The sequence below is a fragment of the Polypterus senegalus genome, unplaced genomic scaffold, assembly GCF_016835505.1.
Source record: "Polypterus senegalus isolate Bchr_013 unplaced genomic scaffold, ASM1683550v1 scaffold_4217, whole genome shotgun sequence".
NCBI lineage: Eukaryota > Metazoa > Chordata > Cladistia > Polypteriformes > Polypteridae > Polypterus > Polypterus senegalus.
The window spans coordinates 1-24,089 of record NW_024382539.1 but is presented as its reverse complement, the minus strand read 5'-3'; the positions used below and the strand labels follow the sequence as shown (position 1 = coordinate 24,089).

General features: G+C 44.1%; 1 protein-coding gene across 1 annotated transcript; it reads left to right on the top strand.

The window, feature by feature from the left end:
- Positions 1-433: 433 nt before the first annotated feature.
- On the top strand, positions 434-21,842 carry LOC120521101 (vacuolar protein sorting-associated protein 13B-like). Its single transcript, XM_039742963.1, has 12 exons — positions 434-442; positions 861-1,156; positions 6,360-6,487; positions 7,619-7,812; positions 10,988-11,106; positions 12,834-13,663; positions 14,827-15,003; positions 15,095-15,265; positions 15,441-15,617; positions 19,870-19,972; positions 20,642-20,891; positions 21,062-21,842. The coding sequence occupies exons 1-12, from the start codon at positions 434-436 to the stop codon at positions 21,314-21,316; spliced, it is 2,709 nt and encodes a 902-aa protein (XP_039598897.1). The 3' UTR covers positions 21,317-21,842.
- The last annotated feature ends 2,247 nt before the right edge of the window (positions 21,843-24,089 follow it).

Genomic DNA, 24,089 nt, shown 5'->3' with positions numbered 1-24,089 from the left:
GCGAATGGGACAGCCACGCTACGGAGTCTCATTACATTTAAAACAAACTGCCGCACCATAAGCATTTGATTGCAAGTCACATAAACCACTTGTCAAAACAGCCAGAGCTATTTTTTCCTCCTCCTCCTCCTCATATAAAACTTTGATTAATGAAATATATCTTGAGAGCCACGAACAGGGAAGGTGAAGGGTTTTGATATTTGAGACCGAAGTTTCCTTGAATAACTGACGCTAGGATTAAAGAAGGCTGGTCCACACCTCAGACATGTCACTGGGGGTTTGAGGAAATCAAATCAAAGTTTGGAACCCACAGAGCACCAAACTGCCTCCCCGCGGTTGACAACAAGCATACCATAAATACCATGAAGTGCAACATGTTGGTGAAGACATTCACACTCAGAGTTCCTCCTTGCTACTCTCGGTGTAATCCGCGATGAACGTGGTGAGTGGTGCCATCAGGGCAAGTGGAATCCATTAATGCTGGCCGACTATTGTTTGACATTGAAACGAGAAGCGTCAGACGATGAGTACAAATGAAAATGAGCGGCAAAACGTTTGTAGCTCAACTGAACTAATGCAGTGTGTCAGCATCATTATGAGAGTAAACACACTACACTATGATGTAGTCAGTTTGTGTTCGGCTTTAAGTTGTCTATCATAATCATCAAAAAATTTAGGAAGAAAAGTAAAAGTACTGTCTAGTGTGGTGGATGTGCTTGCTGCTGGTCAGCCCAGCCTGACTGTCCGTCACGTCACTCCTCGCCAGTTTCTAAGGCGCTATATAACATAAAGGGCCTTTTCTCCTTTTTGGTCTTACAGCCCACTTGCTTAATGTGGTTTCTCTTTTATTCTTTCTCCAGCATGAGTCCACACCAGACATCTCTGTGTTCCCCCTCAGCCCAGATGGCAGCCAAGTCCCTTCACAGCCCACTTCAGTTCCATGCTGGGATTTGCTCAGTGATACCAGCCAGTGTGATGTTGAAGCTCCACTCCTCCGCAAACACATGCTTCTGAGCTTCTCGGCTGCCTCTAGAGCCGCCGGCACAGGAGGCCTTAGCGACTGCTGGAGTCTGCCAGCTCTGATTAGACAAGATTTTCCAAGGCAGAGCGTGGCCGTGCCCATCCAACCCTGCACGGAGAGTGAATTCTGCACCAGGTGCGTATCAATTGTGTGTGAAGGCCTTCATCTTTTGCCCTCTGGGCTTTGGAGAACATGCCCCGTTAAATCTGAACATTTATGTTTTCCCCTCTTGAGTGCCCTCAGGTTTTTCCTTTGCAAATGGAACAGATTTTAACACGCCCGGCACACTAGAGGTGCCCACTGGTGAGCACATATGGCGCTACAAAGCGGGAGGAATACATGTTGAGCGTGGCCCACCCTTGTCAGCGTTAACCACAAGCAACAAATCAGCATCAATGCTGCCCTCTTTATTGCTCCTTTGAATGCCGCTTGTTTTGCTATTAAACTGGCTTGGTTTTTCGTTCTGTCGGGAGGAATGAATGTTTGCTGCAGCCTGCTTTCATTTAACAATCCCCCAATGGCACCCAAAGCATCAAAACAAAGTGGAATAAAAGGGAAGTCATAAGGCCGATTAACTAGAGCCTGGCACCAAAGCATTCACCCCAAACTGCCAGAACCTGCATCCAAACCCCACGCAGCCTGCGGAGTCCTCGCTGTCCGTTGGTTTTTCTGTGACTAATCTATTTACCTCCACATGTTTCTGTGTTCATTTGCTTTAACTCTTTTATTCTTATTACCTCCTGGTTAAATACAATGCATCACTCATCATTCATATCATAGGGCCGCACACCACTGTGGCATTGGGCAAGTTGGCGACGCCTCGTGGGCTTGGAGGGTCCCTGAGCCTTTTAGGAGTTCAATCATTACTAAATGGAGACAGCGCAGAGCGGGCATTACGTCAAGTTAAATAGACGACAGAAGAAGACTACTAGGTGTACCTGTAACGTGACGATGGCCGTTTACTGAGCCCCTCACCACTCTAATGGCCTTTTCATGACTCGCACTTTGTTTTGTGCAGGCCATCTCACTCAAAGTCCTTTAACCTTTCCTTTTTCTTTCTTTGTGGACACAACACGTAAAAAGTTACCAGATGAAGACTTGCATGTGCATCAGTTGGGGATTGTTACTCTCAAAAGTAACTTAGTTACATTACTTATATAAATAAAAGAAAGTAAATATGTTATGTAGTTACTTATTGTAAAAATTCATTTGTTACAGGCAGTGCAGTACTTTTGAGTTACTTTTTCTTCTTTTAAATGAAAAACCTGCTCGCTTCACTGGCCAGCATTTGTTATTAAATCCTATTCCTGTGTATGAGCCCTCAGACCGACCAGAAACGCAGCAAAATGTAATCATTTTCTTGTGTTTTATGAATGCGCTATGAAGTACACAACATCCATCTCCAGTAGAAGCCCCCAAAGATCTGCAGTATGAACGCTGGCCGCTATACCAGCCAGTCTCACTCTTTCAGCGGATTCCAGCTAAGCTGGCTGTGTCTTTGGAGGGTCCTGTTACTGACTCTGCTCTGCTTGGTTTGCTTCTCTCCTGGCTCCCTGTCTTACTAAACTCGGCAGATTAAGGCCTCGTTTATACTTCACGCTCAGAACGCGTACGCATCATGGCCGCCTCGCATTCCCAGCGCTCATTTCACGCGTCCTCTGAGCAGGTCCTCAGAAATTAACGCGACACGTGCGTGAGTTGCAGTTTCAGCAAAAAGCCGGGGGGTGCAGTGAGATAAAAGTCAGAACGTGACTTCAGAGTCTCTGTTTACTATCGTGACAGAAAGCCGCTTTGTGGATCCTACGAGATCGATGTGCGCGCTTCGATGTTTGATGAATGGTTCGATGTGGTGAAGCAAAATGCTGATATACAGATGCATTTGTGGTGCTTTTATATTCAATCATCGCATATTCCCGATCGTAATGACGCGATACATTTTAAAAGTCTCACATACCGTCTTCTGTGCCCTGTGACCTGACAGCAGCGGCAAACAGCAATAGCTCGCCACACAGAACACATTAAATGTACGATATCCCAGCTCTCTGCACATTTAGAATCCTTAGATTTATACTTGATATCACTTTCAAAATGAAATGCATTAAAGTATTTATGTTACATATTACAGATAAATTGTTAATTTCATTTAAATAATGAATACTGTTAATAATTACACATATGGGGTGACATGGTGGCGGAGCGGTAGTGCTGCTGTCTCACAGGGAGTCACGTCCCTGGTATTCCCTGCCTGGAGTTTACAGGTTTCCACACTGTGCTCCGGTTTCCTTCCAAAGATCTGCAGATCTGGTGACACTAAAACGATGCCAGTATATGTCAGTGCTTGTATTCACCTTGCGAAAAGCTGATGCCCGTCCAGGGATTGTTTCTCACTCGTGCCCAATGCTTGCTGGAATGGACAAAACCCTGGATTGATGGATTTAATCATTAAACATCCTTTTCAGAAATATTGTGTCATTGGAATTTAATGGATGTTCCAGGCAATTCACAACACAGCGAAGCCGAACCTGTTCTCACCGTGATGATATCTCGTACTGCCAGCTGGTAGATTCCTCCAGATTTACGTAAAGTACGCGCGCAAGTATAAACAGTAAAACGCTTGTGTAGCTGGAGCGTCCGATGCAGCATGCGTTGCGTCACATCGCGTCTCGTGAAGTATAAACTCGGCCTAATTGTACTCCTCAGCACAGGCAGCATTAAATGCATACTTAGCACTTTTGGTTCAGTTCCTTTCACTTGATTGCACGCTACGCACGCTCTTGAGCTCTTCCTCACTAGGTGTCACCGGGTGGCTGGAGCACAGATATCCACGACATTACAGAATAAACGCAATACTTCTGTGAAATAACGCAGTGAATTTTTTTCCATTTTCCCGTATCAGGAATACCCTTTGGCAGTAATGCAGTCACACATTTGTTATTTTTTAAGTAATGCAGCTCTTCACTGAAAAATGTATTGTGTTACGTTCCTCTTCACTTGAAAAAGTAATGTGGTTAGGTAATGAACATCACTTCTAATTCGTTACCCTCGACACTGTTTTTCGTCGTTCATCCGTTTCTTTCCTTAGTTCAAGTTGTAGCACTAGAGTGTTCAAGTTCTAGTTGGAAAAACACATTTTTTTTTTCTCCCTTGAATGAAATGAAACAGATAAACGTAAAGTGCTGCCCAGTCAAACCCTAAATACTGTGGCCAGTCAGGACAAATCAGAAGTTGCTGGGCACTGGTAGCGCCTGGGCATCGCCTACTGAAACCATTCAGAGTTGATACATTGGGGACTGAAGGGGCCTGAAAAAGAGCAACCCATCTGGAAAATCTGGAGCCAGATGGCCACCACGTACACCAGGAGTTCCCAAACTTTTTTCGGCCACAGACCCCTTAACCAAAAACTTTTAAAACCGTCGACCCCCTAGGCACACGCAACGGTTTTTCATGTCTTCACTTGCTACGTTCGTATGCTACACGTATGCTACATGTATTTCATGCATTCTTACGTGCGACTCTTTTAATGACACATTTCACCTTTTCGTTCGCAAGTTTGGCATGTAATGCGTTTATATCAAAAAAGTGTTTTTTTTTAATTATTTTACTTCTTAATTTAGGTACCTATTGGAATCATAGATATTTTGAAGTAACAAACAAATAGCAGTAGTAAGAGGGTCTATTTTTGCTGTCGACCCCTAGAAAGTTCAAATCGACCCCAGGGGGTCAATATCGACCACTTTGGGAACTCTTGATGTACACAATAAATAAGACGTGACAGATGGAGGCGTTTGTAGGGTGCTGCATCTCTTGAAGAGCACTGATGTTCCTAGTTCTCGGAAAGCGAGGCGCCAATAGATGGGAGGAAAGTGATGACTTTGACTTTTGAATTGTGTAGAAAATAAACCTGGGAAAGTCGGGCGTTGCTTGGGTCAGTTACGTCTGACACCTGCAAACCGCAGGCCCACACACGGCCCACGTAAATGTGGCATTTCATTTGTTGTTTTATGCTCTCCTTGTTTCACTCTTTTCCTTTTATTTTTTAAATAAGTAACTTCTCAGTTGTAATTCTTACGTGAGATATCACTTTTTTATGATAGTTTATGAATAATCCCGATTCTTTTTAAAACTGCTACTTCAAAGTTTGCCAGTCGCCGAAGAGCCTTGTAGACAGTCGATGCCAATTCCGAATGACCCACCTTGGTGATTTGACCCAAAGCATGAGGAGGGCACATCACATCGCCAGCCTGTGTGCAAGGAATGGATCACATCTGGACGTCACTTAGCCAACCAGCTTGAAATAATAAAGTATAAGAGATCCCTCCATGCCGCCTCATTCTCCTTCTTTGTCTCTTATCTGTGTAATAATCTTCTCTTCTGGTCCATGGAAACCTCTGAAAGCTGCAGCCTCTTCAAGGTGCCTGACTGTTCTCCTACCATATTCTCCACCCCGCTGATCACGGCCAGTGTCTGTTCGATTTAGCACAGCGCCATGACTGTAACGGCCATGTCCTGCTCTAACTGACGTATCCTCTTACCCGTTGTATTCTCTTCACATGCTCAGTAATGTAGAGTATGCTTCTGAAATGGAAACGCAGCACAACCGCGATAAAACAAAAAAATGAGACGCATAAAAGTATATTTATACAAATATTTGTTAGTTGTTGTTTTTTTTTATTAGAAGTCTTAAAACTAATAAACGCTTTACATGTTGCCAAGCATTACCCTCCAGATTCCTGTAAAAGTGACAAAAGACCATCCAGTAGAAAGAGAACAGAAAAAAAAAAAATCGGGAGAGCCCATCCGAGCCCAATTTGTCTGGTTACAATATTAAGTAACAAACTTAAAACGGAAATATAATCTATACAGCTTGGCAAAACCGAATAGCATTATTTAGCATTCAGACGTCTGCTATGTATTCTGATTGTTCCTGCATCTTGTAATCATAAAAGTTCCAATTATTCCTGCTTCATTATCTGCATGGCCTGACCAATGACTGTAACTCGGCAAAACCCGGCAGAGACGTGAAAGAGCATTGGCAGTGAGGGTCGATAAACTGGCACAGCGCCTCCAGATCAGTACAGTAGGGAGAGAAAAGAAAATAATAAACACGCAGGGAAAAGAAGTGGTGGGACTTCAGGTGCAGTTTGAACATTACGATCAACAGAGCCTCATGGGAAGACTGTGTTGTGCCAGGGTTAAGAGCAGAATTAAATTACAAATTTCTGAAAGGCCAGCAGCTGTTCCAGATTGAATTCACATGTTCCTGTACTCGTTCCACTTCTCGGTTCAGTGCATGAAAGGACTGCTGCTGAACAGCTGCCATGTTTTTGCTTTCTTTCAGAGCTATCGTCCTGACCAAACAAGAACATCTGGGAGTCGACTACATCCTGCTAAAAGAAGACCCCAGCCCCCGGATGATAATCACCAATAGGTGCCCGGTGCCCTTCCTGCTGAAGGAGAACCTTAGAGGTGTTTGGTGACCTTTGTCTTTTCTTTTGTCTGGTCAGCTCTATACGTCTAAGCCAGTGTGGGGACCCTTCTGACAACTTGGGCAGCCATGCGTTTTGACGTAAATGTGTTGAGAATGGAAACTGGCTGTGGTACCTGCAGAGATTTAAGACCGTCAAGTATCTCTCATTTCCCAACAGGCAGAATATTTAACATCTGATCTTCGTGGCCAGCGTCCTTGAAGTCCTGATAATCTGCTCTCCCTCGTCTAGTTCATTTTTTTATTTTTGTTTGTGTAAAATTTACTGTCAGGAAGCACGTGTGTGACCGTGAACCGTAATCTCCAACGTGGTTACAGTCCCACGTGTCTGCTGTGCACCAAGCACAACATTCAGGGCTTTTCAATATTACTGCAGAGTAACTGGAATCATATTTTTTATTTTTTTTTTTTTTTTCAGTAAGAAAAATGCTGACAGTCCTTAAAGTTGCATGCTGGACTGTACTGTTACTTTTATATTAGATATATATATATTTTTTTTTTTTTATATATAAATTTGCCTAAGCTGAATGAGAACTGACACATTTAACAGACCGGTAACGCAGATTTAAAGCCAATGGTTAGGTTAGGTGACTTCTAGCCATGGGCTTTGTCAGAAGAGCCGACTGCATTTGCTCATCTCGCTGCCAGCCCATGCCAGTCTACATGAATTCAGGTCACATCATGAGCCTGCATGGCTGACCTGCCACACGTGCCCCGTTCTGTGACAGCCAGTAACGGCGAGTTCAGCCGCAGTCTCGCGCCCCATTTTTCTTTTTTCCTTTCTGTTGTGGTATGTAAAAAGTAGTTGCTTTTTGATACATTTGAGACAAATCTTCAAATCCTGTTTCTCACTTTCTCATTCCAGGGTATTGAGTGTTGCTTGATGAGGGAAAAAGTAAACTGAACTGATTTTAGTGTAAGGCTGCAATATAACAACACAATGTGAAGAGCCTGAATAGTTTCTGAGGGCGCTGTATCTTATTCACAATCAGTGCATCATATTAAAGTACAACGTGATAGCAGAGTGGTGTAAATGTTCTCTTTTTATTTGTCCACATCGCTATCATGTTGGAGTGACTGTGTAATAATGTTTGGAATTCTGCTCGTTGCAGACTCGCCCAAGTTCAACGTTCATTGCCGAACACTTCTGTCCAACTCCTCCGTACACTATGAGCTCTACCATCAGGCCTCCAGCTTCCCGGACTGCAAGAGCAAGGATACTTTACCTAGCATCGTGTTGAAAACACCTTGTGCAGACAAAGACGACTGGAGCAACGCCATCGACATCAACTGCCCTGGAACTCAGGTTAAGCAGGCTTTTGAGTTTGATCACATTTAACACACTGTTGCAGCAAAATGCAAATGTTAAAATCAAAATCAGAGCCTTAATTTCATTGAGGGAGGGGCGAAAAGCGGGTGATCAGTGTGTTGGGGGCTCATGGAGGGGACTATGCGGTGTGGCATGGTGGTTGGGGCTTTGGGCTTCCAATCTTGAGGCTGTAGGTTCAAATCCAGCTACCAATGCTGTGTGACCATGAGCATGTCACGTCATCTGCCTGTGCTCAATTTGGAAAAACAAATGTAAGTCGCCTTGGATAAAAGTGGCAGGGAAATAATAAGTAATAAGTTATGCTAAAATAATGTACATAATGCAAAAGCAGTGATGCCGACCCCGAGTGTCCTCCCTTTATTTTACGTTGTGTTTCTTGCCTTAGTCTCGCCTCTTCTCGTGACCTTTCACATACCGTACCTGTCCATGACCGACATCAGTGACTCTCTATTACCTTTATATTATTTAGGATGAACTCAGTCTTGCCCTCTCCACTCTCTCCTTTCCTTCATTCGTTTCCACTTTACAAGTGCTTGCTATTCTTGAGAAGGCCCAGTTTGTCAGGTTTGTATTATTCAGTGAATTTCTAGATTGTGTTTTGTGTACTGAATCCAAATTCACGAGACACTTGAAACTGGTAACAGCTGTTTGGAGGATCTTCTCCATTTGAGGTAACTCGCCATGATGCTCACTCAGTGCATTCTCTGCAAACTGTTGTTAGGGAAATAAAGCGTTCAAGTCCGATTCTGACAAGGATATCAGCAGGTTTTCAAGCTTCTCGTGACCAAAAAAATGCTGATGTTTGGGAGCTGCGGCTTTCATTTGGTTAGCTGAGTATGAAGATCCATGGAAGTAGTAGCCACGCTTTCTTTGACATCTCTCTTGGCTTTTAGTGGAATACAACTGTCACGTGGCTGAAAAAATGATAGTGCTGAGTCTCTCGGCTGCTCCTGACACTTAGTGTTTCCACTAGCAAAGATGCTGAGTTTAGTTTAGGTGTTGTGGAGACGTGACTTGCTGTACAGTGAACTCCAATTAGCCCTTTTCTCAAATTTCAGAGGTGATGCACTGACGGCTAAATCTGCTTCCTGCTAGTCAGCCAGCAATGGATCTCGTTTATTGCACTGCTCTTCTTTCACTGCCAAAAATCTCTCTTAGTGACGTAAAAAGTATTGTCGAAAAGCACTACAGAAGTAAGGCATCAAAACTGTACAAAGGCTAGCCATTATCTGTTAAAGAGTACCTTGATGACTGAGGCGCCACCATGAGTTGCTATCGGTGTGCTGCTGTTGGAGTGTGTGAATATCCCCTTGGGATTAATAAAGTGTCTGTCTGTCTGTCTATCTATCTGTTATATAGTGCCTTTCATTATCTATCTATCTATCTATCTATCTATCTATCTATCTATCTATCTATCTATCTATCTAATTACCAGTGTACGTTTGTTGCCGTTCGTATGCCAGTATGTTAAATTTCAGCTGGCCTGTCTTTTTATATTTTACTTTTGCTGGCTCCATTTTGACAGATGAGGTAAATTAGCCGTAATCTTATGAATTGGCCTTATTTGATCTATATTTATCTATTCATCATCCATCCATTATCCAACCCGCTATATCCTAACTACAGGGCCACGGAGGTCTGCTGGAGCCAATCCCAGCCAGCACAGGGCGCAAGGCAGGAAACAAAACCCGGGCAGGGCGACAGCCCACCGCAGGGCACCCCCACACACAGACTGAGGACAATGTAGGGTCGCCAGTGCACCTCACCTGCATGTCTTTGGACTGTGCGAGGAAACCCACGCAGGGAGGACCTGGGAAACGAACCAAGACGGGTCTCCTAACTGTGACACAGCAGCAGTACCCCTGCGCCTCTGTTCATCGTTCACCTTTGTATTGTTTCATTGTGTACAGGACTTATTAAGTTCCTGCCTTAAATCACACGATTATACAGCACAGCATTAGATGTTCATCAGAACTTAGTTGTTATTTGAGCTCATCATAGTTGTGTTGCGTTGAGCAGGTGCCATTGAATGGCTGTCTTCTCGAGTTTTGCGGACTCTCACACATGAACTCCGAGGCAGGCATCTACCCTTTGAAAAGCAGTGCACGGATCTCAAGTGCCGACAACAGATAAATATGCTGCTACAAAGGCTAACAAAGTGTGGTCACTCATCTCTTTTGATGTCTTGGATGCGTTTTCTCGTCTGTGCTTCATCAGTCAGAAAGCTGTGAAAACTCAAGTAAGGTTGTCTGTTTTGAATTTGAACACCGAGGGGCACCACAGAAGCCCCCGATTCTCAATCCTTCTGTTGTTTTATTTAATCAGAAGACGGTTTGCACTTTTGAATCTCAAAGGTGTGAAAATGGCTAATTCTGGATTCTTGAATGCTTCCCTGAGTGTTTCTGCAGCTCCCTGGTGCCCCCCCGTCATTGTGGCAGCTCCGTCTTTTTTGCTCACATTTCATTTTTTTCACTTGGTGTGTATTTCTCTGTCCCTCCATCCACCGCACACGGCCCACCCCACCACTGAAAACCGGGCGTGAGGTGCGGACCCTGCAGGGTACGTCAGACTATGTGATTGACCTTCACGGGAGTGAACTGCCGACCGAACTCATTAAGATTCTGAAAACGAAGGCTAAGACTGAAAATGCTAAACCAATTCATCAAATGTGACCCGGCCTTTAGCAGCCCTACTTTACCTTCCAAAAATATTTTATTCTTGTGTAGGAAGATGTTTTTTTGCCATCTGTAGCCTTCCTTTTGAGCAAAATCAGACAATTTCCAAAACTGGAGGTTGCTTCTGAAGCTGACGTCACAAACCAAAGTGTGCAGACGCGTCCTACTAAACGCATGAAAGGGTAAAATGACTTGTAAGTAACAAGTCAGTCAAAGTTAAAAAGCTGAACAAAACTGTGAAGTGTGCCTAGAACCTGACGGAGGGGATTGCTTGCCAGTGAAATGAGCAGGAAGTTCTCCCGTGACGGACACTGGGGGTGCAGGAGTAACGGGACGTTTGTGGTCCCCATGCTGTGCGCAGGCCGAGTTTACGCTTCAGCCGTTGTGTGTCTCCCGTCTCTGGCATCTTGTGACCCTAAATGACACCGAAGTCAGTGGATTTTAATGACAGAAGACGTTTTGTTGCCGTTTGCCAGGTGGTCTTTCTGACGGGATACGGCTGCCTGTATGTGGACGTGCTTCACCACTCCAGCACAGTGACACTCATCCTGTCACCCAAGGGACGGGCAGAGGCAGCCATCACTACCTTTCCCAGGTAAGCTACCAGACTATCTTGTCATTTTGTGATCACCAAACAGCGAATGTTAGATAAGGCAGGCCTGGCGTAACAATTCAGGGCCATTCAGCGACTGAGTTAACTGGTAGGAAGGTCAAACGCTTTTCACGTTTTTCATTTACTTCATCCATTTATTACTTTTTTGTTCATTAAGGTTTTGTAACAGTAAGTTATATAAGAAATGTAATAGTGATGAAAGAATTCAGTTCCATGTGTCAGTAGAGTCTGTTACATCAGTGAGTTTAAATAGTTATACGACATACAAAGCCAACACCTTTGGCAGCCATGCCAGCCTTGAGCCTGTGTGCCCAGCTCGATCTCTCTTCGTCAGTTTTGCACGTCTCCGTTCTGACATTTCTTCTTTGTAAAACTGTGCAGGCCGCATGGGGATTGAGAGTTCAGAGCCCTTTGTCATGTCCAGCCACAGGGTTGACATCTGGGCTGCGACTCGGCCACTTGCGGACGTGGGCATTGCTGTTTTAAAGCCATTCCTGTGCAGCTTTGGCTTTTGCTTGAGGTTGTTGTTTTACTGAAACACAAATCATCTCCCAAGGTGCAGGTTTTCCTCCAGACTTTTCCTTAAATGTACCTCACGAGCCTGACACGGCCTGACGCAGCGTAGAATCCCCACCTCATGGTGATGCCACCCTCGTGCTTCACAGTGTGGGGATGACGTTTCTCTTGACAATGTGCAGTGTTCAAACATGGCATGTAGTCCGAGGGCCAAAACGCTCTTCTCAGACCGTAGAACTTCAGAGTCTCCCCTGTATCTTCTGACGAATTCTAGCCGAGACGTCTGTGTCTTTCTCCCATAAATCTGTGACTAGTGAAGCAACCAGAGAAGAGTTGTTGTCTGCACGGGCCACTGGAGCTCGTGAGTCTCGTTGGTCTTCACGCAGTTTTTGTGGAGAGCCTGCACTAAGCAGATTAGCGGCTGCCCCACACTCCTGTCTTTTCCTCATTTTAGCTGGATATTCACTGACTTGGACATTTTTGTGTCTCCATCCCTTAACTTGTGCTTTTCATGAAGTTCTTTTGTCTTCATTGTGTAGGTGAGGCCACCATAAGCGTGACCTTCTAGGTAAGTCAACTGAACCCCCAAACAGGTGATCTAAACCCGTCTGCCTTCACCACCGATGATTTAGGGATGTCATATTAAGGGGTGGTATGTATGGGATCAATTATCTTGTTTTATAAAACAATTTCACATTAAAGAGTCGTCTTCTGTTGATCAATGTCAAAAAAAGCCAAATGAAACTGTCTTATAACAATAAAGTGAGTTCTTATTATGAGAGCTGTAAACACTCCTGTAGTTTCACTTTAAAGACCACCATACAGCCCTGGCTTGGCGTCAGTGGAATGCCCGACGTGTGTAGCAGGACATCTCTTAGTTTTCAAAGCTCTCCAAATGCTGCTTTTGATGCGAATCACATTGTTGTCTCGTACACGACGTGTGATCGTTACCAACTGTGCCCTTGCAGTCCTAGTTCTCTGGTCGTCGTGTCAAACCTAATGTTTATGAGGGGTCCCGTACCTGAGCACACGCCACTCTAAAGCTCCCCCACGGGTTGAAAATGAACGGGTGTCTGTCCTCGAAGGAGTAATAGGAGTTCTCTCAGATTAGGTGCCCGTCATATTCAAATCTGATCTCTCTGCCCGCTTCTGACCAACACCACTGTGTATTCTGCTTTTTTTTTCACCCCCAGAGCTATGAAGCCGGTGGTTGCATTCAGGGTCCTTTTCAGCGAGGTGGGTCTGGTGGTGCGAGATGACATCACTAACCATAAGGTGTCGACTGAGCTGCTACGGCTGACCCTCGCCAAGATCCTGCTCAACATGACCCCAGCACCAGAAAGCTCCAAGTTCTCCCCACCAGAATTTAGCATGGTGGCCTCAGAGGGGCTCTCTGAACTGTACACATTGGAGGTGTGCATTGCAAGCCTACAGTTGGACAATCAGCTCTACAACCGAGCCAGCTTTCACTTTCCTGTGTTACTCTGCCAGGAGCAGAAAGCCGACGTCGCACAATGGACTCGGGACTCCAATCCAGCGCTCTCTCTGAGGGGTCTCCAGGAGTACAGGGGAAGCTGCTTTATGCAGGTGTGCCTCACGCTCTCTCACACTTGCAGCTTTGCTTACAGCGTCGACGAAGTGACATTTGAGCTGAAGCCCGCCAGGCTTTATGTGGAAGACACCTTTGTTTACTACATCAAGACGCTTTTCCACACGTACATCCCTGACAGACTGCTTCACAGTAACCCGGGGAAGGTTTCTGGCTCTTCAACACGGCTGCAGTGTCCTGAGCCAGTAGAGCAGTCCCTCCGAGCCCTGGTCCACCCTGTGAAGCTCCAGAAGTTAACTCTTCAACCAGTCAGCCTTCTGGTTAGCATTCATGCCTCGCTGAAGCTCTACATTGCCTCTGATCACACTCCCCTGTCTTTCTCTGTGTTTGAAAGAGGGCCCATCTTCACCACGGCCCGGCAGCTCATCCATGCCCTTGTGATGCACTACGCAGCCGGAGCGTTGTTCCGTGCCGGTAAGTCGAGCCGTCTGCTCATCATTCAGGAATAACTGTTTCAAAAAGGGTTGTGTGCCACCAAGGGCAAGGAAAAGGGGCAGCACCATACGTGGAAAGGGTTGGTTGTGGATGCTGCTGGTCACGTTGTGTAGGAGCTGGCTAGATTTTTTTAATTGGAGCAAACCTTTCCTGTTTTTTTATCCATTCATGATTTTGAATTCTCCCAGAGAGATTTGCAGTGATAGCCGACTTTCAAGCATAACATTTATTAATACGTTTCACTGTAAACTCATCTTGGACAAACAGGGCGACATTCTGGTGTGCCACCTTACCTCATTGTGCTCTGGCCAGCGTCCAGTATGCAGGGCCCTAAAAGTCAGTGACGGAAAAAAAAAAATGTTTATTCCGCCTTATTTCCTGGAGTTTTCCTCCGAACTTTGCCAGTTCCCTGTCACATTCTGTTAGGCTCATGTGAGGGGCTTCGGGTGAACTGAGTGAGGGTGGGATCCTAAGATAAAGTTGTATTGGATGTGAAATTTTGGAGAAGAAGGCGCAAGCATTAAGAACTTTAAAAATGTAATAAACAACAGAAGACCCTCCAGTCCGTTTAGCTAAGCGGTCCCAATATCTCACGCAGGTACGTAGTAAAAGCTGTTTGTGGCTTTGTTTCTAGAAGCGCGACTGCTTTACAGCATTTGTTCATTTTAATGTACATTTTACACAAATTCGAAAGGAACATAAAGGCTCTCCTGAGCATGTCATGCAGAATCCTCTAACAGCGGTTCTCGTCGATGTAAAATGTCGACTGTCAGGAGATTCAAGCCATCAGCTTGAGATAGAAACTAATGTGGACATTTTGGTCATGGAATTGTAAGTCATGTGAAGTTTGAACTGTTTGAAATGTATAACTCTAAAAATCCCAAAAACACACAATCCGGTTTTTACTTTGTAAATATCAGTCATGACGATTTTGTTCTTTCGAAATTGAACTTGTAACACAGAGTGATCAGGTTTTTGATATTCATAGATATTGTGAACACGTAATAAACGGTTTATGTACTGAGCAGCGGACTCACAATCTATCTATCTAATTTCAATTAATGCACACCAGTGGACCATCCCGACCTCAAGCAGTTCATTTCAGCTCAATTTATGTTTTCTTCTTTATCTCCCAATTCCAGGCTGGGTTGTTGGCTCTCTGGAAATCTTGGGGAGCCCGGCAAGTCTAGTCAGGAGTATAGGCAACGGCATTGCGGACTTCTTCAGGCTTCCTTATGAAGGGCTGACTCGAGGCCCAGGGGCGTTTGTGAGTGGAGTGTCCCGGGGCACCACATCCTTTGTGAAGCACATATCCAAAGGTACGACTTCATGAATCAAGACGAGCTCATTGTTGTGTCAGTTACACGGATGGGTGGGCAAAGTGCTGAGAGAGCTGTGTGTCATTTTCAGGCACCTTGACATCAATTACCAACCTGGCCACCAGTCTGGCACGAAACATGGACCGCCTGTCTCTGGATGAGGAACATTACAACCGGCAGGAGGAGTGGCGACGGCATCTCCCGGAGAGCCTGGGGGACGGTTTGCGGCAGGGCCTGTCCCGTCTAGGGATCAGTTTGTTAGGTCAGTCCTTGTAACCTCATTGGGATTTACAGGTTAAAGCGTTTGGTGTGGGGTAGAATCTTAAAATCAGACGAGAGCCAAAGCAAGTAAATCACGTTGAAAAGAAAGAAAGAAACAAACAAACAAACAAAAGTCTGGGTTGTGCCGCTGACACACTTGTTTTGCTTTGTTTTAGGAGCGATTGCCGGAATTGTAGATCAGCCCATGCAGAACTTTCAGAGGACCTCTGAGACGCAAGGATCAGCAGGTAGCAAAGCCAAAGGCGTCATCTCAGGAGTCGGGAAAGGAATTGTTGGTGTTTTCACCAAACCGATCGGAGGGGCAGCGGAGTTAGTCTCCCAGACAGGATATGGTGAGTTCTTATAGAGGGGAACTTCCCAAAAACTCACTCCAATGCTGCCAGAGTTCCCAGTGCTGTTGAGACAATGGGGTAAGCAGACAGCGACGCCTTTATGAGGAGAGACCAAATTTCTTTTGACAATTATGGCCAGTTTACTCTCTGAAGGTGAAAGTGACGGCCCGATTGTGTGTATCACTTGAAACAGTTGTGGTCAGAATTACTGGCACCCTTACAGCGACTCGGAAAAGTGGGCAGAAAGTTCATTGCAGTGAAGGTAGTCTCGCCTGCAGTAAACTGGCCTCACACGACATGAATTAACTAATAAAAGATGATTTTATTCTCTTAATAATTATCATTATTCTTCCCTGTTCTTTCCTGACAATGCCCAAGACCATCAGTAAAATTATTATCAACACCATAAAAACACAGAAGAGTCCAAAGCCATTTCAAGAGAACTTGCCATTCCTGTTTTCAGAGTTAGCGGTGTTATCAAGAAATGTGCTGCTTATGGAATTGTCAAAAAACACCTAGGATGTGATGTAATATGAATATTGATCAATAATGTTGGGAAAACGCCACATCTAAAGAGGTTTAAACCAATCTGGAGTAGTCGAGAGTGGTGGTTTCAACCAATACCATTCAGCACCAAGAAAAGCTTTAGGAGAAAAGGCCAATGAGGACCTGACAGTTGAAAGACAAACCTAACAATACATGACTCATCTTTGCCCATGAAACCCAAATACAGCTATTTAGCAATACAAACCAGATTTTGTTTATAGGTGATGAAAAGTACCTCCTGCCTAAAGTTTAAATGTAGTGGAGGTTCCATAATGCGGCTGAAAGCCTTGAAAGTGTCAAGAGATCAAGATGATCAGGAGGACATTTTAGGGCAGAACATGCTACCTACTGTTTGGCTGAAAGATCTGGACCGTGACTCGAAACACACGTCCCAAAGCACAAAAGAATCATTAAAAAAGGAAACCACAGTCCTAAGTGAAACTGGCCAACAATTTAACTGAAATGGAAAAGAATGTTAGAGTGAGAGACGCGAACAGCAGAAAGGTGCACGACGGTTATAGATGGCTACACGAAACATTTGAAGGCTACGGCCATTGAAAGTGTTGTGCAGGCAAGTATTAAGGAAGGGTACATTTAATACTGCAAAGGTCTTATTTTGATGTTTGTCAGTGTAAAAAATAAATGCAGTCTGATCAGGCATTTTTTGCTGTATAATTCTGGACATCCTATTAAAATATTGTGATGATCAAAGGTTGTTATATTTCCAGTTGTTTCAGATGATATTGTATATGATATAACTAAAATGAAAGGACCACAACTGTATATCCCAAAAGTGTGTTTCGCAAGCTGCAGGACGCTGACTCTGGTCCATGTGGTTTGGGGATCACGCTTGTCGGGCCCGTTACGCTTTCCCCCTCATTCATTAATGTTTGTTCATTAGAAATGAGGCCAAATTGAATTCCAGTCGATTCCTGTTAATCGGACCACATCGGGACGCGATCATTTTGGTCCTAATAAGCGGCTGGTCCGATTACACGAACATGCCCTGTACATGTGCAACCAAGACGGGACGTGCTATAAGTAACATATCAAAATGTCTTTATGACTTTTATTGTGCTGCTCACGCGTATGGCAAACGTACAAACAAGAACTACGTACATGTACGGTTGCTTACAACTTCGTTTATTGAAAAAGAAATCAACGATCTACACAACACTCAGCATGCGAAGCACAATAAAAAAGGTTACATTACCAAATTCCAGTCAACGTTTGAAGAACTTGTCTAGTGTGATCTGACGCATTCTGGTGACGCACTGCACTTGTTTACGCTCGACTTCATGTCGCCGGCTACTGGACGGTCCGTTTTAGGAAAGAAAGGGCAGGCGTGTTCACCCCCACTGGTGGGCACTTGGTACAAATTTTCCAACTTCCTGACCTTTGATAAAAGTATAAATTCTCCTGGGGAGCTCAGGGATCCTCCTGATGTCTCTGACCCGCTTTACATCCACTTTCCGCGAGCGACTTGTGGCTTCTTTTTCTTATTCTCTGTCACGTTCTTTGGTCCAAATAAGCGAAAAGTATTAGGCTTATGTAATATGATCTGTTTCGGTTCTTTAGGATTCGGTCCAAATCAGCGGCTGATCCGATTAACCAGAATCGACTGTATATGAAATTTCATGGTAGAAAATATTATCAATTGTATTGTGTATTGAATGACGTGACCACTGACTGAACTGAAACACAAAGGCAACCCAAAACATCTTTTGTTGAAAGCAAGTGATTTACAATTCTAATTAAAAAACACAACTAGAGTACAGCATGGCAAATTACGTGAAGGTGAAAGATATCCTTGCACATCAGACACCATGGAGGTTTAGTGTTTTGTACGCGCACATAATTTAGTGAGTTGCATCATCTGTCAGGTACCGCAGATCACAACATTGTTTCTTAGGTGCACCACTAAACCCACAGGATTGTTTCAGATTGAAATTTACCGGGACCACCAAAGGAGAAACTTATTTTATGGGAACAGTTCTCATGATGCCCTCTAATGCTACTGAGAGCAGCAAGCTGAAGCTAATGACGCTCTCACAAGCCACTGATGTGGCGGAGACATTGATGACATCTGTGACCCATTAAAGCAAGAAGGAATTACTGAGTAGAAGACCTTCCATTGCTCTCAAGAGGTGGACAGAGAAAGCCTCCAAGTGCCCAGCGCTTGCCTTGCTGGTCAAATGACATGTCTGGTGTCTGTAACCAGTGAGTCAAGGGGTCTCAGCTTCTTGTTGACATTGAAATCCTCCCGTATCTAACAGGGCTGTGGAGTCAGTAGATAAATGCTCCGACTCCGACTCCTCAGTTTCTAAATCTTCCGACTCCCCAACTCCGACTCCTCTGTATGTATATACTATGCTAATGTATTTTCTACATCCATTGAAGGAAAGGAAGGCAACATACATGTCATTTCACCACAGAACTACTGGCTAGGAAGCCAACACTCTACTATAATGCCAGATTAAAGACAAACACAATTGATTGCGGGTGTCCACATGGACGGGCAGATCCAGCTTGCCGAAAATCTCGACCACCGCCCCCATCCAAAGTAATGTGATGCCTCTGTCTGCTGCAGTGGTGGTCTCCTCTGTCAGCCAGCCGGAAGTTTAGTGCATCGTGTCCCTCACCGGCCAGCTGATCAGCAGAACGAGCCTCTGGTGGAGACAAGTAGGGAGATCTGTGTTCTCGGCTCCTTCAGCCCCCTTCACTAGTGCATGGCGAAGGGGAGCTGACGGAGCTGAGAACACACCAGATGATTTTTCAGGCGTTGGACGCGTGATGACTCGTTGAACAGCCGAAAAATCGGCAGTGCATCTGTAAATGTATGGGGGGCTTTAGGCTAGGTTCACAGTTCCCTGTAACAGTGGAACACGACACAATGGAAAGCGGTGCCCACCTTACCTGTGCATTACATCCCATATAGTGACGCATACAGTCAATGAAAAGCGTGCTTCATGGTTACTTGACATGTTCGTTTTGTGGTAACATTATGCACTGCATGCATTGGGCTTTATTCTTACAGCAGAGAAGTAGTTCATTATGACTGTTTGTGAATTGGGACATTTCAACTTACTTTTTTAATTCCCATTTAAATTTAGTAGGAGTCGGAGTCGGTTAACTCCACAGCCCTGGTATCTAACATTATAAGTTCTTCGCACAGTAGATCTGGTCAGGACCAACAGCTAAGGTCAGCAAGGCATTCCAGCAGGAAATAATGCATGATGTTAACTCGGAAAACAAAACCATGCGTTCACATTTGGACGGTTTGGCACTGCAGTAACTTTAAAATGACATTATTACAGTGCAAAGATTGTTTTATATTAAAACTTGTGTATTTGTGCACTGAGTTCCATTGATTTGATTTATGAATATCTAATAGCCCATTTCATTTCTGAAAATGTATTCTCATAAAATGCGACTGTTTATCCTGTCCTTATATTGTGTCTTACCTGTTATTCATGTTTATTTTTCCATATTTTTTTGTTGTGACCATTTAAACTAATATTTTAAAGCTAATCTGCTCTTATTTTATACAGAAAATGTATTTTTTTTCTGACGCCTCTCCTATACTGCTGGTTGAGCCCCCTCTCTTTGGCACAAGCGTGTTTTTTAGTTCCTGTCGCGTATCACCAGCGCAGCGCGAGTGTGTAAACGTGAATGACGCCGATGGTGTGTTTGTCATTGTGCACAGGTATTTTACATGGGGCAGGACTTTGTCAGCTTCCCAAGCAGCTCTACCTACCGATCGAAGGGCAGGCCACACAAGCCTCAAACAGCCATTTGAAATACGTCTGGTAAGCTCTCGTTGCCTTTGATATTCACGTAGAAGCAATCTGTGTGCAGGCTCACCAAGATCTACCAAGATTCAGCAGTGAAGCTCCTGTGTTGCAAACCCTGTGTCAGGCGTCACATCTGATCGGTCCAGTCAGGAGTAAAGTGGATGGTAACTGACAGCTTGTGAATGCGCATCGTATGAACGTCTGTTAATATTGTCAAGTAGTTAACATGAGGGCATCTCCATGTGTATGTTTCAGTCATCACTCTGCAGTGCTTCATATTGCTGTGGGCATTCATTGCCATGTGAGGGGTGCCAGAGGGGTTGAGGTCAAAATAGCCCAAAGTCCTGTAGAAATAAGCTAAAAAAAAAAATAATACATCCATCATGCCATTGTTTGCTTCTCCACCTAAAGTGGGGAGGATGGGAAGGGCGCTACGTTCATCTTACATTTCCTTGCTGCTTATTCTGCTGTTCAAATTCAGCGTATACTTCTGGGAAAAGAGTATGACCAGAAAACGCAGCCCAGGTGGGCAGGAAAGCTGCTCATCTGATAAACGCCACCTCTGACAGTCATCTGCATTTGTCAGGGAACAGGTATTCCTCTGATATGCCCAAGGAGTGCCATCTGCTGTGTCCCTGCTTGGTTAGACCGTGTGTTGCAGTAAATGTGTTTTGTGTCAAACAGGAAAATGCTGCAGTCCCTGGGGAGGCCAGAGGTGTCCATGGCCCTCGACGTGATGATCGTCAGCGGCTCGGGTCAGGAACACGAGGGATGTCTGCTGCTAACTTCAGAGGTGCTTTTTGTGGTCAGCCTCAGCGAGGACACACAACAGCAGGCCTTCCCAGTCACGGAGGTTGATTGTTCCCAGGACCCAGACCAGGACACTCAGCTCAGGGTGGTGCTAAAGCAGCAGCGAGTGGTATGTGACATGGAGGTAAGTGATAAAGGCCTACAACCTGCTGCTGATGACCTGAGAGTAGTTTTTGTCACCTGTTTGCTCCCTCAATCAACACACAAGCACTCTCAGGTGCCGTGTCGTGATCAGCGAGTAGTCCTATTCTAATGGATTAAATCATTATCTTCCATTGTGTGTCCCTCCCATAGGTTGAGGGTGCAAGAGAGAGACTTTCTGAACAGCAGTATAACCGACTTGTGGACTACGTGACCAGGACAAGCCAGCACGTGGTGCACGGCAGCAGCTGCAGCCTCCCTTCAGAGCTGTCTCCACTGGTGCCTGTCGAACCCCCGCCTAACACCATCAAGACATACAAATATGTAGTGGAGCCGCACTGCGCAAGAGTCTTTGTCAACAAGTTCGCAATGGTCAAGAACAAGGCCCTGAGGAAAGGCTTCAACTGAATGAACTTGTTCTTTCAATACAAAAAAACTAAAAAGAAACACGAGAGCGAGCTCTGCAGGCCTAGAAAAAGTGAAACCAGCAAGGGGTTTATAATGGGGCCTGTGGTAGGAGTAGAGAACTTTGGGTGGCCAGAGCTCAGGATCTGCAGTATGACTGTGCTGAAGTCGCCAGCCATCACATACTGTATGTGTCGTGTGGGAGGCAGTGTGCGGATTCACAGACGTCACTCAGACAGTTTTTAACTCGCTGAACTTGTAAAGAAAAAATTCCAAAGGAAAAAAAAAAACAAACTAGTGTGTAATAACAGAATATGTGGCCCTTTGTGGGGCTGCGTTATTTTTTAAATAATCTATTGAGGTTTACTGCTTTTTGAACTGAAAAAATGAAGAATGAGTGCCTTTCCTGTAACCTTCACTTTGTACAAATGTGGGACTTCCAGATCATGTAGAACTCAAGTTTGTTTTATAATTCTAAAAAGAGTCAGAGATATTTAAAAGAAAGCACTAATAAATGGTAAGAATGCTGCTTGTGCGTCCACTTTTTCATTCATGCAGGAGCCATTTATCTTAGATGAATATCTTACAGTATGTTGTGTTTAGAGCCCCAGAACTGACGCGCCAAGCCTTGGAATGATGGGACACTTGATGTGACGCAGTGTGCCCTCTGATGTTTACAAGTGTCACCCTGTTGGATGAATCAAGAAAATCACTTGCATAAGCTGTCTGCTACTCTGTCATCAAAGGTGCCCCAAAAAGCGTCCATGATATTTAGGTTTCATGTCCTATCTAGGAATTTTTTTTTCTTTCTGGATGCTGCTGGGTTTCAGTTATTTGTTGTCCTGAATCGGAATAAACAGGTTCAGAAAATGGTTGTTGCTTTACTGAGCATTGAAAGGATCTGCCAGCAGGCGTGTATTTGCAGCCCTCAATGACTGACTGGCATTTTCTGCTGTGCACCATTTCAGAAATGTTTGCTGCCCTCTTGTGGACAAATCAAGTAAATAGCTCTTCAGTTGAAACCTACATCATTGTTTTGTCACGAAGTGTGATTAATTCCAAATTGTACATCAGAATGGCTGACGACAAAAGTCTCCGATAGTGTAGTGGTGTTGTGTTATACCCTTGCTGTTTCTAGTTGTTCAAAGCAAACTGGCATCAGCAGAATTGAACCAAGACTGGACTAACGTAGGTCACACTTATACAGCGTTTAACGATCGAGCAGCGTTTCTTTTTCATGTGCTGTAAGCTGAAGTGCACTGAACCAAAAAAAAAAAATATATCAAAAAATGAATTCTCTACCAGGGTTCAAATTCGGCAGGTCGCTCTGCCCAGTGTATAGGCACTACAATCCAACAATGACTCGTGCCATTTTTTTTCCACTAAAGGCAGAAACCAGAAGCACGCTACAGTTGCAGGTTTTCAAAAGTATTAGTCGCAGCTTCGTTAAAGGCAATGAAATGAAAGCAAATAGCATGCAACACTTGTTTACTTCACCTTCTTTGATATTCATTTGTACACGTTCTTGCTCTAATGAAATGTCAAGCTCAGACTACATTGTCCATCATGATATCATTTTACATAAAAGGCAACTATTGCACTAAAAGTTATGAGTGTGTAAAAGGCATACGGAATACAAAGCTTTAAATGATTAGAAAATCTGAATGAGTTTTGCTCAGTTCCATTTTGCAAGACGGACATAAAAACACAAAAGAGCTACGAGACTGACAGTAAGACAACGAGCAGTGACAAAAAAAAAACGGTGGAGTGGGTTAAGTGAAGAATAAAAAGGTGATGCAATGGAAGAGTTTAACAAAATAAGCGGAGGAGGTGCCCATGCTTTAAAATTTAGAGATGCTGGCAGACAGAATATAAATGTCACACTGGCAATGAATCACTAAAGGAGAACTCAGAATCAGCAATAAATGTCACCGGTGGACAATTTAAGCCATACGAGTCTGGGTGCAAGTGAGTCCTGTGATGATCAGAGATGACACTGCTGAGAACGGCATCTAGCAACCATAAGGTGATGCTGCGGATGGCCAGTTGTTGCCATGTTCGACTCTCACCATGTTTGGTACATGCAGCACAGTTGATACGGCACAACGAAAGGATTTTGCAGCGAGATCAGGGGTTTCTCGTCCATAATCCATCTGATTCTCGCACTGTTTACAGTTTTTTATTTTGTAGAAAATTAACCTACAGCATAATGAGTAGCAAAACCACAATATCTCTAGTTATCTAGTTTATTAATCTGCTTAGATAGTCCTGACACCAAAGGTACACAACAGAAAAACACATTTCGCATAGTTTAAGGAATTTGTTTAAACACGTTTTGTTGATTCTTCCTGCAGTATCACGAGTGTCCACAAGGCGTCTCTATAACCGCATGGAGGCCCACTGCATACTGCTTTCCGAATACTTTTGCATCATATTATTCTGTTGAATCATATACAGTACGTTTGTATTATTTATTAACGTGTTTGTGATTTTTAAAAAAAAAAACAACTTACTACTGCTGCAATAAAACGTAAGACATACAACATTATTTTAATATCTGTCATTTCTATTCCGAACCAGTAAATAAAACACTAGTTTTTAATTGTTGTCATATTTACCAGTATTTTATGGGTATACCCTTGCCTGGTTTTGAAGACCCAGAGTAAATTATCTCTTCACTTTCAGCTTATTTGCCCTTCCACATGAACAAGAGATGTTTTTTGCTTAAGTGTCACCTTTTTATAGCTTTTAAGCAAAAGCCACACAAGTCGCAATG